A 14,541-nucleotide genomic window follows, 5' to 3' on the forward strand; every position below is an offset into this window, starting at 1 on the left:
GTAAAAAAAATTTCGGCCATTTTTATTCGAAATAAATATTCCCATCACGAGATGGCGTTATTTGAAGCAACAAAAAAAAATCCAACGGATTCGATTTTTGCTTATAACCGATTTTATTTTACCTTTAAATTCAAATTATCAATCGATAAAATCAAATTTAAAGAATGTTATTTCTTCGATTTTTATTAAATTTATTGATTGTTAAACAAAGTACAGATCTAATACAGATTCAGTTTGAACAATTTATTGATCATTTTGAAAAATCATATAAAAATAATCCTGATGAATATATTTATCGGATAAAAATCTTTGAGGTTTGTTGCTGTTTTGATGATGATTTTCAAAATTAAACTTATTTCTCAATTCTGGCTAGAAATCATTGAAAAAAATTAATTTTTTAAATCAATTTCGACAACATAAAAATAGTGCATTGTTTGGCCTGACCAAATATTCCGATTTAACTGAACAGGAATTTAAACAAATCGGTATGATTGTTGATTATTATTTGAACTTTTTCTAAATCAAATCTCTTTTCAGTTTTAAAAAATAATGTTTCAAAATCATCGAAGAAGAAGAATAAGAAAACACGACGAAATACTGTTGAATCTTTTTCGGTAACTAGTCCTATTGACGATGATAATATACCTCAAAAATTTGATTGGCGTGATAAAAATGTTGTTAGTCAAATTCGTGATCAAGGAGAATGTGGTGCATGTTGGGCTTACAGTATTGCCACTACTGTTGAATCAATGTTGGCCATTAAAACGAATAAAACATTACGAGAATTTAGTACACAACAATTGGTTGATTGTTCGGAAAATCATGGATGTAATGGTGGTGATATATGCTCAACATTAGAATGGATGTCCAATAAGAATATATCATTAGAAACATTGCAAGATTATCCATCCAAATCGATTGCTGGTAATTGTCAAAGTGATTCCCCGGCAAAACATTCCGGTGTGCGAATTCAAACGAAACATCTTTGTGAAAATTTAGTCGGTAATGAACGCCAAGTAATTTGTATGATTGCTAATCATGGTCCAGTAATAGCAACAGTTGATGCATCAACATGGCAAAATTATCTTGGTGGTATCATTCAATATCATTGTTTTAATAATCGTAATCATGCTGTACAAATTACTGGTTATGATTTATCCGGACCAATACCATATTATCGTGTACGAAATACATGGAATTTAGATTTCGGTATAAATGGTTATGTACATATTGCTATTGGTGATAACCTGTGCGGAATAGCTGAAGAAATTTCATCAATAGATCTTGTCGATATTCCAAAGTCATTTTTATAATGATCATTAATCTTCATCGTTGATAATCATTTCACGAAAAACATTTACCGATATGATTATTAAAAATATCCATAATGGTATAAAAACAATAAATAATGATAATGATTCGAAATATTCTAATTTAACACATAATAAACATTGAAAAATTAATTTTAAAATTATACTTCCAATAATGATATGTTTTGATTTAAAATCATAATAAAATTCTGTTGTACGTTGCCGTGCATAATACAATAGATAAGTGAAAAGATCAAGAATCCAAATCGGTGTGAATATTGAAAACCATGTCCAATTGGATCGGCCATCAATTTTCCCTAATAATATGATCAGGAAAACTGTTATCAATAATGAAACAAACAATGATCGATGTGAAAGTCTCATTTTTTTAAACAAAAATAATAAAATCAAAGAAATTTTTATTTTGAAAAAGTTTAAAAAACTAAAATATTTTTCCTTTTGCTCAATAATTAAAGAGAAATTAAAGAAAAAATATACCGAAAGATGGCGACAGATCTGATATAGATTTTGAAATTAATATTTTTGTTTCATAAATCATCATTTATCTAATTAGTTGATCATAGTTTGAATCAATTGTAATAAATTGGATGAATGTTTTTTTGATTTCAATTCGTTCATTTGTATGACAGTATTTCGTAAACGCATTTCACCATTATAATAATCATTACGACTATAAATATTGAATGAAAATTGTCTAAAAATGATTTGATTAAGAATTTTTAAATATTGATTTTCATCCGTTTGAATTAATGTAGCCAATTCGGAAACGGATTTTTTCAATATTTGTTCAATTTGATTATTAAAAATGGTTACATAAAATGATCCCGAACAATCAGCTAAAAATAATTGTATAATCATACGCCATTGAAAATTGATAGATTTTTCATTACATTTTAAACATTGGTAAGTTCCATCCTCGTTTTCCAATACTTTTTTCAAACATTGATTCGTTGACGATGCACAAGATTTATACATATGATATTTGATTGGATTGAAACCAATAATCGTAGCATTTGTTTGAAATTTTAATAATTGACCAACCACTATCGATGTAATCGACGCAATATATCGTTTTTTATTAAAATTATTATTATCATTTTTGATTTCTGATTGATCCGAAGAAAGACATTTAAAATTGATTGACAGATCATTTTGTTCGACAATTGATTGATACCATAATTTTAATAGATCTTTTTCAGGTAAATCAGGTTCAATTAAAATATGTGTAGTATCACGTGTTGATAAAATTTTACCACGATAATCATTAACAATTACACCTTTTAATGCTATAATTTGATCCGGTTGACCTTGAAAATTTTCCGCATTATAATCCCATAATGTTAATCGTACTTGAGCCATTGATTTATCAATAATAATAATATCACGTTTTAACATTTGTCGTGATGTTTTTTTACTCAGCAATGTTTTCATATCATAAACTAAACGTATTACACCGATTACATCGATCATTGTATTTGCCGGAATATCAACGATCGATGATAATTCTACGAATTTATATCGCATTTTTGGCATTTCAATCTGATCTTGATTTTGATTGTTGCATACTGGTCTAACAAAACTTGACTGGGTCAATGTAATTTCATAATCATTATGAATCGATGTAAATCGTTTGTTTGCCATTTTTATCATACCACGGCCAACAAAATACATTTGTTTTTCATCAATCAAATTGAAAAATCGATCACATTCATCATTGAAACAAACGATATGAATTTCACCCGAATCATCACACAAATCGAATGTAAATAAACGACCCGCATGTTGATTCGAAGCGAAACAACGAATCTGACTTTTATGAATACAAAGGCCACAAATTGTCCATGCATTAAAATAAGGTGTTAAAACATTTATCGGTGTAATGCTTTCCGGACGTATATTATTATTATTATTTTGATTTTGATTTGATGATTGATCAGATTGATGATCGATCGGTTCATTTTGAATGTCTGAGTCAACTGGTTCATTCGATTCGGTTACAATTTCCGTATCGATCGATTCATTTGGTTTTAATCGTCGATTAATTTCATTACCTATTTTTGAAATGAGAAAAAAACATTCATGGAATCTGTAAACGTAAATCTATTGTATTGCACAAACCATTTCGTAGAATATCAATTTGTTGAACCAATATAACAGGAATATTATCTTTTTTCGGTATCGATGATAATGAATATTGTTTCAAACGTATAATGGTAAATTTCTGCAATTTACCATCACTATATTGTTGATCAATTTCTGATGAAATAAAAATACAATGTTGACAGATTGTTTGACCATCAAACACGATTGCACGAATATGATTATTGCTCATTATTTTTGAACCTAAAATCTGTACAATAGGTTGTTGATCTGATTGACGACGTTGTTCCAGGATCAAATCTAATAAACCTGCACTTAATTTAGACATTTTCGAAATTCTTTTTTTTCACTTGAAACTAAACACAACTAAACAAAAACATATAAAACGGATGTTGTGAAAAAGAAATTCGTTAGACGCTAGAGTGCGCTACAATCGCATTGAAAAACGTTTTAAAAACGAATTTTATTTTTTAATTATTTTTCAATTTTTATAAACGATTTTTAATTAATTTTTCCAATTTTTTTATTCGATTCGAATCAATCGATCCTATCGATTCAGCATTATTCGATGTCATTGTTGTAGTCGTCATCGTTGTTGTTGATGTTGTTGATGTATCTGATTCCGAATTCTGAATCGCTAATTTCATAAAATTTGAATTGGTTTTTTCATAATTATAATGAACGATTTTCTTTTTAAATAATTCAATTAATTGAAAACTTTCCGATTTTCTAATACCTTTCATTTCGATTATTTTTTGAAATTCATTCAAATCTTTTTCCTGAAACAGTTTGAAATAATTTTCAACAAACATTTCGGCTGGAGTGGCGGGAACTAATAAAATTTTTAAAATCATTTCAGCTTTTGTCATACCAGCAATGACAGTATCAGTATAGGTTGTGGGTGAAACGGTCTTCGAACCGGAATTACCCGATTTATATTCCGGTAATTCCAGAAGGATTTTTTTCAATGTATGTGCATCAAGCAATAATTGTTCAGCAGCACCTTGACTAAGTGGTTTACATTTGAAAAGATTTCCAATAAATTTCGATATAAAAGATTGAATAAATTTTTGACAAAATTGATAAAAATATTTTGAACAATCGGAAAGATTTTCACGAATTAATGGTATGGATTGATGAAATATTGATATAATCGATGTTATATATTGACTATGACCAATTGGTGTACCCCAATTTGACCATTGTGTTCGAATCATTATTAATAGTGGTTGTTCACATTGATTTTCTAATGAATGTGATAATAATTGTAAACAATTTGAAACAATACCATGAAATATATCCAATTCATTATTCATATTAATTTTATCCAAAAATTTCGAATCAATTTTTTCTTGAATTTTTTTCTCTAATTGCCGGGTTGTTTCCAAACAATAATTTGCTGTTAAAATTATTGAACAAATTTGACGAATTTCTTCATTTGTATATGATTTATTATCTAAATCTTTGAGGAATATTTGTATCAGACCACCAGCAGCTGATAATGATGATGATGCAGCTGATGAAAAAACATTTGAACTACCACCACCACCGCTACTTGCCGTTGTATTGGAAATTGTATTTGAAAGTGATGATAATGTTGTTGATCCAACACGTGGTATTTGATTTTGTAATATCTTATTTGCATATTCACGAAGATATTTTTGAAATGTTTCCGATAATAATACCAATGGTTGACGATTACTTAACGATATACATTGAATTAGACAATTTTTATATTGTGTAAATAATTTTCCACTTGAACCAAATATTTCTGCTTTTATCGTTGATGATTCTTGATCTTGTTGATTGATCGATGATTGTTGTTGTTGCTGTTTTTTTGTTTGTTCATCCAAAACAAATTGATTGATTAATTTTTCAAAATTCTTATCCTGTGCTTCGACATAGATATTCAGGTAATTTTCAAAACATGATGTAATTAAACCGGTAAAAACGTTTTTCGAATTGGTTTTTTCCTGTCGTGAAATTGTTGAACCAGAAAATCTTTGTTGTAAAAGTTTTTCAAAAGCAGTTGCTTTTGATATTGCCGGCAGCAGAATATTTACATCAAGTTCAATAAAACGATTATTCATAACTTGAATCAAATCTTGTCGGGTAATTTTACAAAATTCCACTGCAATACATTCACTCAATTCCCATGCAGGTGGAAAAAGAAAACCAATTTTATCTTCAAAAATTATCAAATGTTTTTTTAGCCATGCAAAACGTTGATCAATTTTATCCAACCATGCAATATCCTGGTTATCTTGAAACAAGGCTTTATATTCAACTAATTCCAAATCAACTAACCATGTTATCAATTGACGTCGGTATTTTGAATCCAGATTCGATAATACTAAACAACCTTCAGCCAACAATTGAATTTGATTTTGTTGAAGTGGTTTTGAATGATTTTTTGTTTCAAATGTTTCACGAAAATCGCCCAAAATTTGTTCACCTAATTGTTGACATGTTTCATCAATATCCGTAGTTAATTTTGATATATGTGGAATATGTTTAAAACGATCAAATTGTTTTAGGACATCCAATATTCCCTGAAGTGTTCGTGATGCTTGACCATATTGACGTTTTTTCTTTGAATCTTTTAATATAAATGTACCTTGGACAAGTATATGCAGGTTATTTAACATGATTATCGAAAGGGTAAGATTTCGTTTTGCATTATCCAATTGTTTAATATTGCATGTAATTTCATTTACCTGTGTGAGGAACAAAATGATTATTTCAATGAGAAAAAGAAAATTGAAATTGTTATCACCATACAATTTTTTCCGATTGTTTTGCATGATTTTTTATCTCATGTATTACAGTGGATAAATTTAGAATTAATCCACGTGCATTTTCCAATGTTTTTCGACCATTTTCTTCGACAATTTTTTGTGAACAAATTGATTGACGAATTTCTTTATCTAAAACACTTTTGGATTGGAAAAATTTTTATTAATAAATGATTCAGTGAAAATCGACCATTTACCTTATTTTATCTTTTAAAATCTTTAAAACTTCATCAATATTCGATAATGATTGTTCATTTGGAAATATTTTATTAATATATTCGATTGTTGTCAATTCGGTTTGCGGTGAATTCGATATGATCATCTAACGAGAAAAAACAGAAAAAAGCATTATCAATCAAAAAACTTCGAATCATTCGAATCGATTATCGTTAAAATTACATTTTCAAGAATATTATTCACATGTTGAGCAATATCCATTGTTTCGTTTTATCGTTGTTAAATTTGATGGAAATCCAAAAAAATTATCATTTAATTCACGTCATTCTTAAAATGAAAACAAAAAAAATTGAGATTTTTTGGATGGAATTTTTTTTAAGGATTCGATTCACTGTTCATAAACAACGTATTCGAATGATTATCATTCGAATTATCAATTTTCTGATTTTCACCAAAATGATTATCATCGATTTTGTTTTCTATTTAAAGGTACATTTTTTTTCATTGTGACTTTGATTTGCCACTGAGAGAGAAACAAGACAAAATAAACAAAATAATGAACGATTTACAAACAAAAATCGGTTTGGCTTTAACCATTTTATCCGGATTGATAATTTTAAAATCATGGATAAAACGATCAAGACAAGGACCTCCAAAAATTAAAAAATTAATTATCTATCCAATTAAATCTTTACAAGGTATTTTTATTTTTCATTGTTTTGAATAATTTTTATAGATTAAAAAAAATTTAGGATTCGAAGTTGATCATCTTGATATTGTTAGCACTGGTGTCGAATGGATGAATTTCCATGATCGTTCCATGGTTTTGGTGAATCAGAAAAACATTATGCTTACCCAACGTAACAAACCAAAACTTGCATTAATCAAATTGAAGCTTCAAGATAAAAACATTGTTCTTGATGCACCCGAAATGGAAACATTGGAAATTCCATATTTTGATGATAATTTGATTACTAACGATATTGTTTCGTTAGAAATTTGGGGTCAACAAACAGAAGGTTATGTTTGTCGAAAAGAATTTTCGGATTGGTTTTCGCGATATTTAGATTCCGAAACAAAATTATTACGTATTGGTCCCGAATTACAACATCGTCAATCACAAGTTTTTGATAATTTATTAGACAATCATGTTGTTTATCAAGATGGTTTTCCAATCATGTTAATCAACGATTGTTCAATTGATGATTTAAATCATCGATTAAATGGTAATCTATTGGTAGATTATCGAAATTTTCGACCAAATATTTTGGTTGAAAATGCTGATCCATATGATGAAGATAATTGGAAAAATATTCGTATAAATTCATTAGAATTTTCAATGCCAAAACCATGTGATCGTTGTGTAATGACAACAGTCGATCCGGAAAAAGGTATTCAACACCCGGATAAAGAACCATTGAAAACGCTAAAATCCTATCGTATTGATAAAAAATGGGATGAAAAAGCACCATTGTTCGGTATAAATTTAATACCAAAATCGAATGGAAAAATTTTTATTAATGATCAATTAGAAATTATTTAAATCGATTTATTGATTTATATAAACACAAAAAAAAACGAAAAAAAAAATTAAAAATCCTTGTAGCAAATCATGTCGTCGTGGATGTTTTTATTATTGGATCATCATTATCGTTATTAGTAATCGAACCATCATCCACATTATCATCATCATTTTTCCCCTTTGTCGTCATTACAACATTTGTTGTTGTTGTTGTTAATAATGCTTGTTTTTCCATTAATTGTGCATTATCTTCTTGTGCAGTACCCGATGATGATGATGATGTCGATGATGATGATCCACTAGCATTATCATCAGATAAGATTACCGGTTCTGGTTGGATTTAGAAAAGATCAAAAACAATCAATTAATCGACCAAAACAAAATTTTCCAAAATGAAAACAAACCTTTTGAATTGAAATTTTCAGTTTTTTTATCCATGACATCTTTACTATCGTCGTCGATTTGTTCAGTTTGTTCATTTTCTTTTCGGTTATTATTGACCATTTTCGAATCATTTTTCAATTTGATTGATAATCGATTTTTCGACGCCAAAATATCCGATTGAATTGTTGTTGATCGTCCATTTAATGCTTCAACTAATGGTATTGCTTCATAACCGGGTGGTATATCAATCAAAACATCATTTAATAAATCCTCTGATGATTGTTGTTGTTTTGAATTTATTAACACTGTTCCCGAAGAATTATTATTATTTGTTGTTGGCGTTGTTGTAATTTTTTTACAAGCTTTTATCTGTAACAGCGCTCGAAATGGTACACGACAAATTGGACAATTATTTGTTTGAAATCTTAATGATTCAGAACAATTATAACAAGCACAAAAATGTCTACATGGTAATATTAATGTATCACGTAAATCACTCATACATATGACACATTCAAATGATTTATCTTGATCATCTTGGTCATTATTCATCGATGATACCATTAGTTTATCATTATTAATTTTATCGGCTTTATTTTCAATACCATAAATTTCCTGTAGCAGATATGTTAGACCATCGACAAATATTTTCTGTTTAATTGGTTTCAATGCAAAGATTTGATCATAAACTTTTTCAATAATTGCTATTAATGAATGTGATTGCCTGGGTTGATCACCTTCATCCGATACACAATGTATAACCAATGGATAATGAGCTCCGGTATTAAATTCACCTTTATCATCGAAAATATTATAAATTAAATCACTAATATTATAATTTTGTGGATTAAACAGTGATGAACTTTGTGAAAATAATTGCCCAATTCCAGCTTTATAATGGAATGTTTCCGAACGATATGTTTGATCTTTTGGAATGTATTTAATTCCTTGCGATGTAATATCTTCTTTACAAAGAAAATATATTGTTATTGAACAATCAACATCTGAATCGAATATAAATTCAATTGTATAGTTGTTATTCGTTGTTGTTGTTGTTGTGTTGTCGGCGACATTATTATCAATATCAGTAACATCGATTCCATTATCCGGACTGATCAATTTGGCCGTTTCTTTACGAATATTAATCAATGATCGTAACATTTGCATAGGTTCATTTGGAAATGGTGCTGCATATGGAAACGGGCTTGGTTTTCCACCCAAATAATTTAAATCGGAATTTTCCCCAAACAAATATGATTCTGGTTGTGTCATTTCAAATTTATCATTACCCATAATAAATGTTGAACCAAAATATCTTGCTCCATTTTTTGGTGGATAATAATAATAATGATTTGTTGATGAATTTTCTTGAGCATCATTCGAATTTGTGTTTGACCAAAAATTTCCCATTCTTTTTAAAAAATGTTATTTATTTTAATATAAACTCAATCGATTAAAAGAAGATGTTGTAAATAAATCATGATCAAATCAAAAGTAAAAATGAAAAAAAGTTTTCAATTTGTAAAACAACAACAAAAATGTAAACAAATCATTCGCGAAATTATTTCGTCCCAATCGGTCATGGTTAGGTGTAAATAGAATCGAACAGAAAAACTAATATCAGTTTCCGTTTGTCTTTTTCAGTTTTTAAAATCAAATTATATTTTGTAAAAAAGATTCTGGATATTATTTTGTTTCCAATAATAAAAAGTCCAAAAAAATGAAATTAAAAAAAAATTAAAAACAACAAATAGAATATTGAGAGAAAATATCATCAGAGCTGATCAGAGAGTGAATTAGGCTTGGTCGATTATTGTTTTATTAAATTTCGTTGAAAAAAAATGAGAAATTCAAGATGTCGACTCGGGATCATTTTCTTCCACAGCAGCAGCTACTATAGTACCATTTCGATCGATACTTGAAGAAATAGCACCCACACCACCATTATTTTGATTTTTAATCGGTGAAATTTTCAACAAATTTCGATTATTATTATCGTTATCGTCATCAGTCGTGATATTGCTGTTACTAAATGCAGAAAATTAATGAATTTTTCAATGAATTTTTTTCTGTTTTACTTACGAAATTTTATTCGAATTCGTTTCATTCGTTGCTTGAATTTCGGCCAATTTTATATGACATTCTTGTTGATCTGATCGTCGTGCTGAAAGGGTAAATCTTTGATATTCACTCGATGATTTTAGATAGAATCCTTCACCATTATTAGTAAAAATAAAACTACAAATTCCATGTATATCTTCTTTTTTCAGCACTTGTTGTTGATATTTTCGACGAAAATCTGGCCATGATTGAAATACATTAACATCACCTAAATTTGTTAGGAACATTAGCGAATATTCCATTAGATTGGAATTTTGTTTATGATAAAATTTTCCAAAATCAATTTTTCTAACACGTGCACCTTCATGTGCTGTTAGTTTAAATTTTTGTATGGTTTTAAAATTTGGAAGACTAAACAATTTAAATTGCTCTTCCGAACAAATTAATATTCGATTCGGTATCGATATCGATTTTTCATTCGATTCTATCGATTGTTGTTGTTGTGATGGTAAAATATTTTCCGATAAAGGTCTACCATTCGAATCAATTAATCTAATGAATATTATCGGTGCTTTATGTTTTAATTGTACTTCTTTGGCTAACTGCCAACATCGAATCGAAGTTGTCGTGGTCGTTGATGCATTTTTATCATTCATTAAAACATAGATAAAAAGTGTTCCGGCATTTGTACCGACCCAAAACGATGGACAAAGTTGATCTGAAAAATGATAATGATAATTTTCAAATGAAAACAAATGTCCAAATTGATTAGTTACTTACTGTTACTTATGATTGGTGATGAACAAAAATAAAAAAACCTGACCATCGAACTCATCATATCATCCGAAGATTTATTGGTAACGTTTGCTTCAATTGCTCGTTCAACCGGTTTAATCGAATGATGATCAATTTGCTCGGTAATCGTTCGATTATTCATTAAACGATTATTTACTTCATGAATTTTACCTGTTGATTGCTGTTGATTAGTTTTTTGAATATTACGTTTACTTTTTTGTGAACGACTACGACGTAAACGACGAAATGATTCACGTAATGATTTTTTAAATGATTTTCTACGTGAAATTAATGCATCACCACCCATTGCTGATGAAATATTGCTTGGTTTTAATGTTGATTTGACAATTAAACGTAAATTTTTTTGATAATCAAATAATGTAAATCCATGTGCAGTACCAATGCTAACGACTTGCCAACATGTTGAAATAACTAATGCTGTTATAGCAGCAGGTGGATAAATTTGTATAAAATTTTTTGGTTGATAACCCGAAGAAAATTTTATCATTGATTTTCGTACCGGTAAACAATTATGTCCTTTCCATATGAATGAATCTTTTTCATCAATAATACGTATTTCAATAAATTCTGATCGTAATTCCAATGGTTTTTCATTAAAATCAAATAAAATTATCTGACCAGCAGTACCACCAATAACCAACAGACCTTGTTCCGGACAAAATGTTAATTTTCTTATAGCTAAACGTGGATCATCACTATATGGATCAAATTGACCAACTTTACGAAATGGTGGCCATTCAATTTGATCATCATCATCTTCACCATCTTGACCACCACTTAAATTATGATCATCACCATCATTTTCCAATAAAATATCATCTTCATTCAAATTGAATAACTTCGATGTATGTATTGTATACAGGTATTTTAGCGATCTTGTTGATGATGAATCCCAAAAACGAACAGTACCATCTTCATGACCAGTAATTAATAAATTATGTTGTTGATCATTAATCAATGTAGCTGATGAACCCGTTGATGTTGATATAGCTGCAATACCACCATTAATTGGCCAATTATTTTGACTATATTTAACATTCGATTCATTCGTTCCACTATCCAAAATTTGTTTAAAAATATCTGGATTAACATTAGAATAATATTGGGAATATGTTATTGGTGATGAATGTAAACAAGATAAATATGGTAATTTAAATTGTGGCCAATCTTGATGTTGTAAATCGATAACAACTAATTCTTCAACAGCTAATACAACTAATGCTTCAAGTTTTGATGAATGATCATCATCCTTATTTTCGGTTGATGAAAATATTGGTAAAAAATCAACAATTTTCGATGTAAAATCCAGAACAATATTTCTTTCATTGGCTGATGATGAATTTTCACCATTATTATTATCAATATTATGTATAATGGATACGGTTTCTTTATCACCATATGATGCTCTTGGCATACCACCATTAAAAATGATATATTCTCTATTTAAACACCAAAGTGAGAGAAAAACAATTTGAATTAAAATAGGAAACAGAAAAAGATTCGAATCGTTATTTACCCGGATGGTGATGAATTCCAAAATATTTTCCTAATTGCTTTACACGGAAATGGCCCGTATGGTAATTTAAAATTTTTACAATCATGTTGTTCTTGATTCGCGGACCAAACATTATAACTACCATCATTATGACAGCTAATAAAACCATCATTACCACCATTACCATTGTTCCATGATAAATGTTCAAGATGCTGAAAAATTCATTCAAAGAAAAGATGAATTTAACAAACGAAAGCAAAAAACCTTGATTACCTGTTCAATATGGAAATAATTTTCCAACGATTTTTGTTGATAATTCCATAAAACAATCAGACTACGATTATAACCGATCAAAATTTTTCCATCCTGACCCGGTTGTTCCTGGATTACTTCAACTGAACCTGGTTTTAATTTCAAATCTTCTGGAATTGATTTTAATATTTCATCCAATTTGATTGTCGAATCATCTTTCAATGATAAAGAATCATCAATGTTCATCAATTGAATATCACCATTATTCAGACCGATAAACAAAATGGTTTGTTTTTCATTCAATGCTAATGATGTTATGATTTTTGAAGGTTGTTGATTTGTATGATGATCATTATCACCATCATTGTTTTGTACAAAAAAATTATTCGAATATAATTTTGTTATATCTGAATTGGTGGATTTGGTTGGAATTTTCAATAAATGAATGGAAAAATCTTCACATAAACATAATATAGCTGCTAATCTTGAAATGAAAAAAATTTGAACAATTTCTTGACAATCATTATCATCATCTTCGAATTGATAATGAAATTCGACACCTAATTTTCCATAACTGTTTATTTGAATGAAAAAATGAAAAAAACTTGCGAATTTCGAATCAAAATAACATACATTTGTAATGAACCATTTTTTGTTCCTATTGCCAATAAACGATTTTGTTGATCGAATGCTAAACAAGATGGATTGGCAGGAAATCCATGCAAAACAGTCTGTGTACAGAGAAAAAACAACAAATCGATATTTGATCAATGGTGGATTGATCAATCACAAAAATCAATGAATCAATGAACAAACCTTTCGAAATTCATAAAAATCTTTATACAATTTTAATCGATCCGATGCTGTTTGATGATGATGATGATGATGTTGTGAACTTTTTCCCAAAAAGAATTTCATTTTTGTTTGAATCAAATTTTTTTTTCCGTTTTGTTTTGAAATTTTTAGTTTGTTGACATAATGGTGGTGGTTAGTTTCAAATATAAAAATTCAATTCTTCTTCGTCGATTTTTCAAAATTTAAAGCAACGTCATTCTAAACAGTGTAAAATGTTATTATCGTCGTCGTCGTAGCCAAACACAAAAATCATTAATCAATCAATCGTCGTTAATATAAACAAAAGAATACACGTCACTTTTTTTTGGTAATTCAAATTTCGTTGATTAATAAAAACTTTTGTTTGTAAAATCAAAAATCAATAAAAACAAATGTTTTGTGAATCGAATGGAAATCTCTATTTGATTAAATCTTGAAGATCATGATCCATTCGGAAATCCAACCAAAAAAAAGAAAAAGAAAAAGAAAATTTCCAATGATCCTTCGAAATGTAATAAAAGTCCCATCTTTCAATAGAACACACATCACATCACAAATAAAAGGCTCATCATCGTCAATGGTCACAATAGATTTTTTTTTTTCTATATTTTTCATTCAAGCCAATGCTTTTGTTGCGAAGAAATTGAATGGTGAAATTAGAGATAGGATTCATTTTTCAAGTTTGCGTATCAATTGTGACTACACATAAAACAACAATCCGTAAAAAAACGTTCAGGGCGTTGACAACGTAAGTCATGCGTATAAACACAAGAT

At 28.7% G+C, this 14,541-nt stretch overlaps 7 protein-coding genes across 7 annotated transcripts; 2 read left to right on the plus strand and 5 right to left on the minus strand.

The window, feature by feature from the left end:
- The first annotated feature begins 21 nt into the window (after window positions 1–21).
- Window positions 22–1,476, plus strand: LOC113792684 (cathepsin O-like). Its single transcript, XM_027342600.2, has 3 exons — window positions 22–314; window positions 374–485; window positions 538–1,476. The coding sequence occupies exons 1-3, from the start codon at window positions 165–167 to the stop codon at window positions 1,311–1,313; spliced, it is 1,038 nt and encodes a 345-aa protein (XP_027198401.2). The 5' UTR covers window positions 22–164; the 3' UTR covers window positions 1,314–1,476.
- LOC113792689 (transmembrane protein 60) lies at window positions 157–1,787 on the minus strand. The gene has a single exon (XM_075822385.1). It carries the CDS (start codon window positions 1,692–1,694, stop codon window positions 1,320–1,322), a length of 375 nt encoding a protein of 124 aa, XP_075678500.1. The 5' UTR covers window positions 1,695–1,787; the 3' UTR covers window positions 157–1,319.
- On the minus strand, window positions 1,777–3,872 carry LOC113792696 (uncharacterized). Its single transcript, XM_027342612.2, has 2 exons — window positions 3,450–3,872; window positions 1,777–3,382 (listed from the first exon to the last, which is right to left on the minus strand). The coding sequence occupies exons 1-2, from the start codon at window positions 3,757–3,759 to the stop codon at window positions 1,881–1,883; spliced, it is 1,812 nt and encodes a 603-aa protein (XP_027198413.2). The 5' UTR covers window positions 3,760–3,872; the 3' UTR covers window positions 1,777–1,880.
- On the minus strand, window positions 3,870–6,773 carry Vps53 (vacuolar protein sorting 53). The gene is made up of 4 exons (XM_027342593.2): window positions 6,626–6,773; window positions 6,424–6,548; window positions 6,213–6,366; window positions 3,870–6,148 (listed from the first exon to the last, which is right to left on the minus strand). Exons 1-4 carry the CDS (start codon window positions 6,662–6,664, stop codon window positions 3,920–3,922), a joined length of 2,547 nt encoding a protein of 848 aa, XP_027198394.2. The 5' UTR covers window positions 6,665–6,773; the 3' UTR covers window positions 3,870–3,919.
- Window positions 6,774–6,841: 68 nt separating this feature from the next.
- LOC113792685 (mitochondrial amidoxime reducing component 2-like) lies at window positions 6,842–8,016 on the plus strand. Its single transcript, XM_027342601.2, has 2 exons — window positions 6,842–7,101; window positions 7,156–8,016. Exons 1-2 carry the CDS (start codon window positions 6,960–6,962, stop codon window positions 7,944–7,946), a joined length of 933 nt encoding a protein of 310 aa, XP_027198402.2. The 5' UTR covers window positions 6,842–6,959; the 3' UTR covers window positions 7,947–8,016.
- On the minus strand, window positions 7,902–9,972 carry Mrgn1 (Mahogunin ring finger 1). The gene is made up of 2 exons (XM_027342597.2): window positions 8,330–9,972; window positions 7,902–8,255 (listed from the first exon to the last, which is right to left on the minus strand). The coding sequence occupies exons 1-2, from the start codon at window positions 9,717–9,719 to the stop codon at window positions 8,014–8,016; spliced, it is 1,632 nt and encodes a 543-aa protein (XP_027198398.1). The 5' UTR covers window positions 9,720–9,972; the 3' UTR covers window positions 7,902–8,013.
- Window positions 9,973–10,105: 133 nt separating this feature from the next.
- l(2)gl (LLGL domain-containing protein l(2)gl) lies at window positions 10,106–14,299 on the minus strand. The gene is made up of 7 exons (XM_075822366.1): window positions 13,750–14,299; window positions 13,567–13,664; window positions 12,955–13,507; window positions 12,703–12,893; window positions 11,151–12,625; window positions 10,392–11,088; window positions 10,106–10,337 (listed from the first exon to the last, which is right to left on the minus strand). Exons 1-7 carry the CDS (start codon window positions 13,849–13,851, stop codon window positions 10,160–10,162), a joined length of 3,294 nt encoding a protein of 1,097 aa, XP_075678481.1. The 5' UTR covers window positions 13,852–14,299; the 3' UTR covers window positions 10,106–10,159.
- Between the last annotated feature and the right edge of the window lie 242 nt (window positions 14,300–14,541).

The sequence above is a fragment of the Dermatophagoides pteronyssinus genome, unplaced genomic scaffold, assembly GCF_027571235.1.
Source record: "Dermatophagoides pteronyssinus isolate colony J.1.1.1.1 unplaced genomic scaffold, Derpt_VIB-CSIC_2022.12 sq0016, whole genome shotgun sequence".
NCBI classification, from domain to species: Eukaryota; Metazoa; Arthropoda; class Arachnida; order Sarcoptiformes; family Pyroglyphidae; genus Dermatophagoides; species Dermatophagoides pteronyssinus.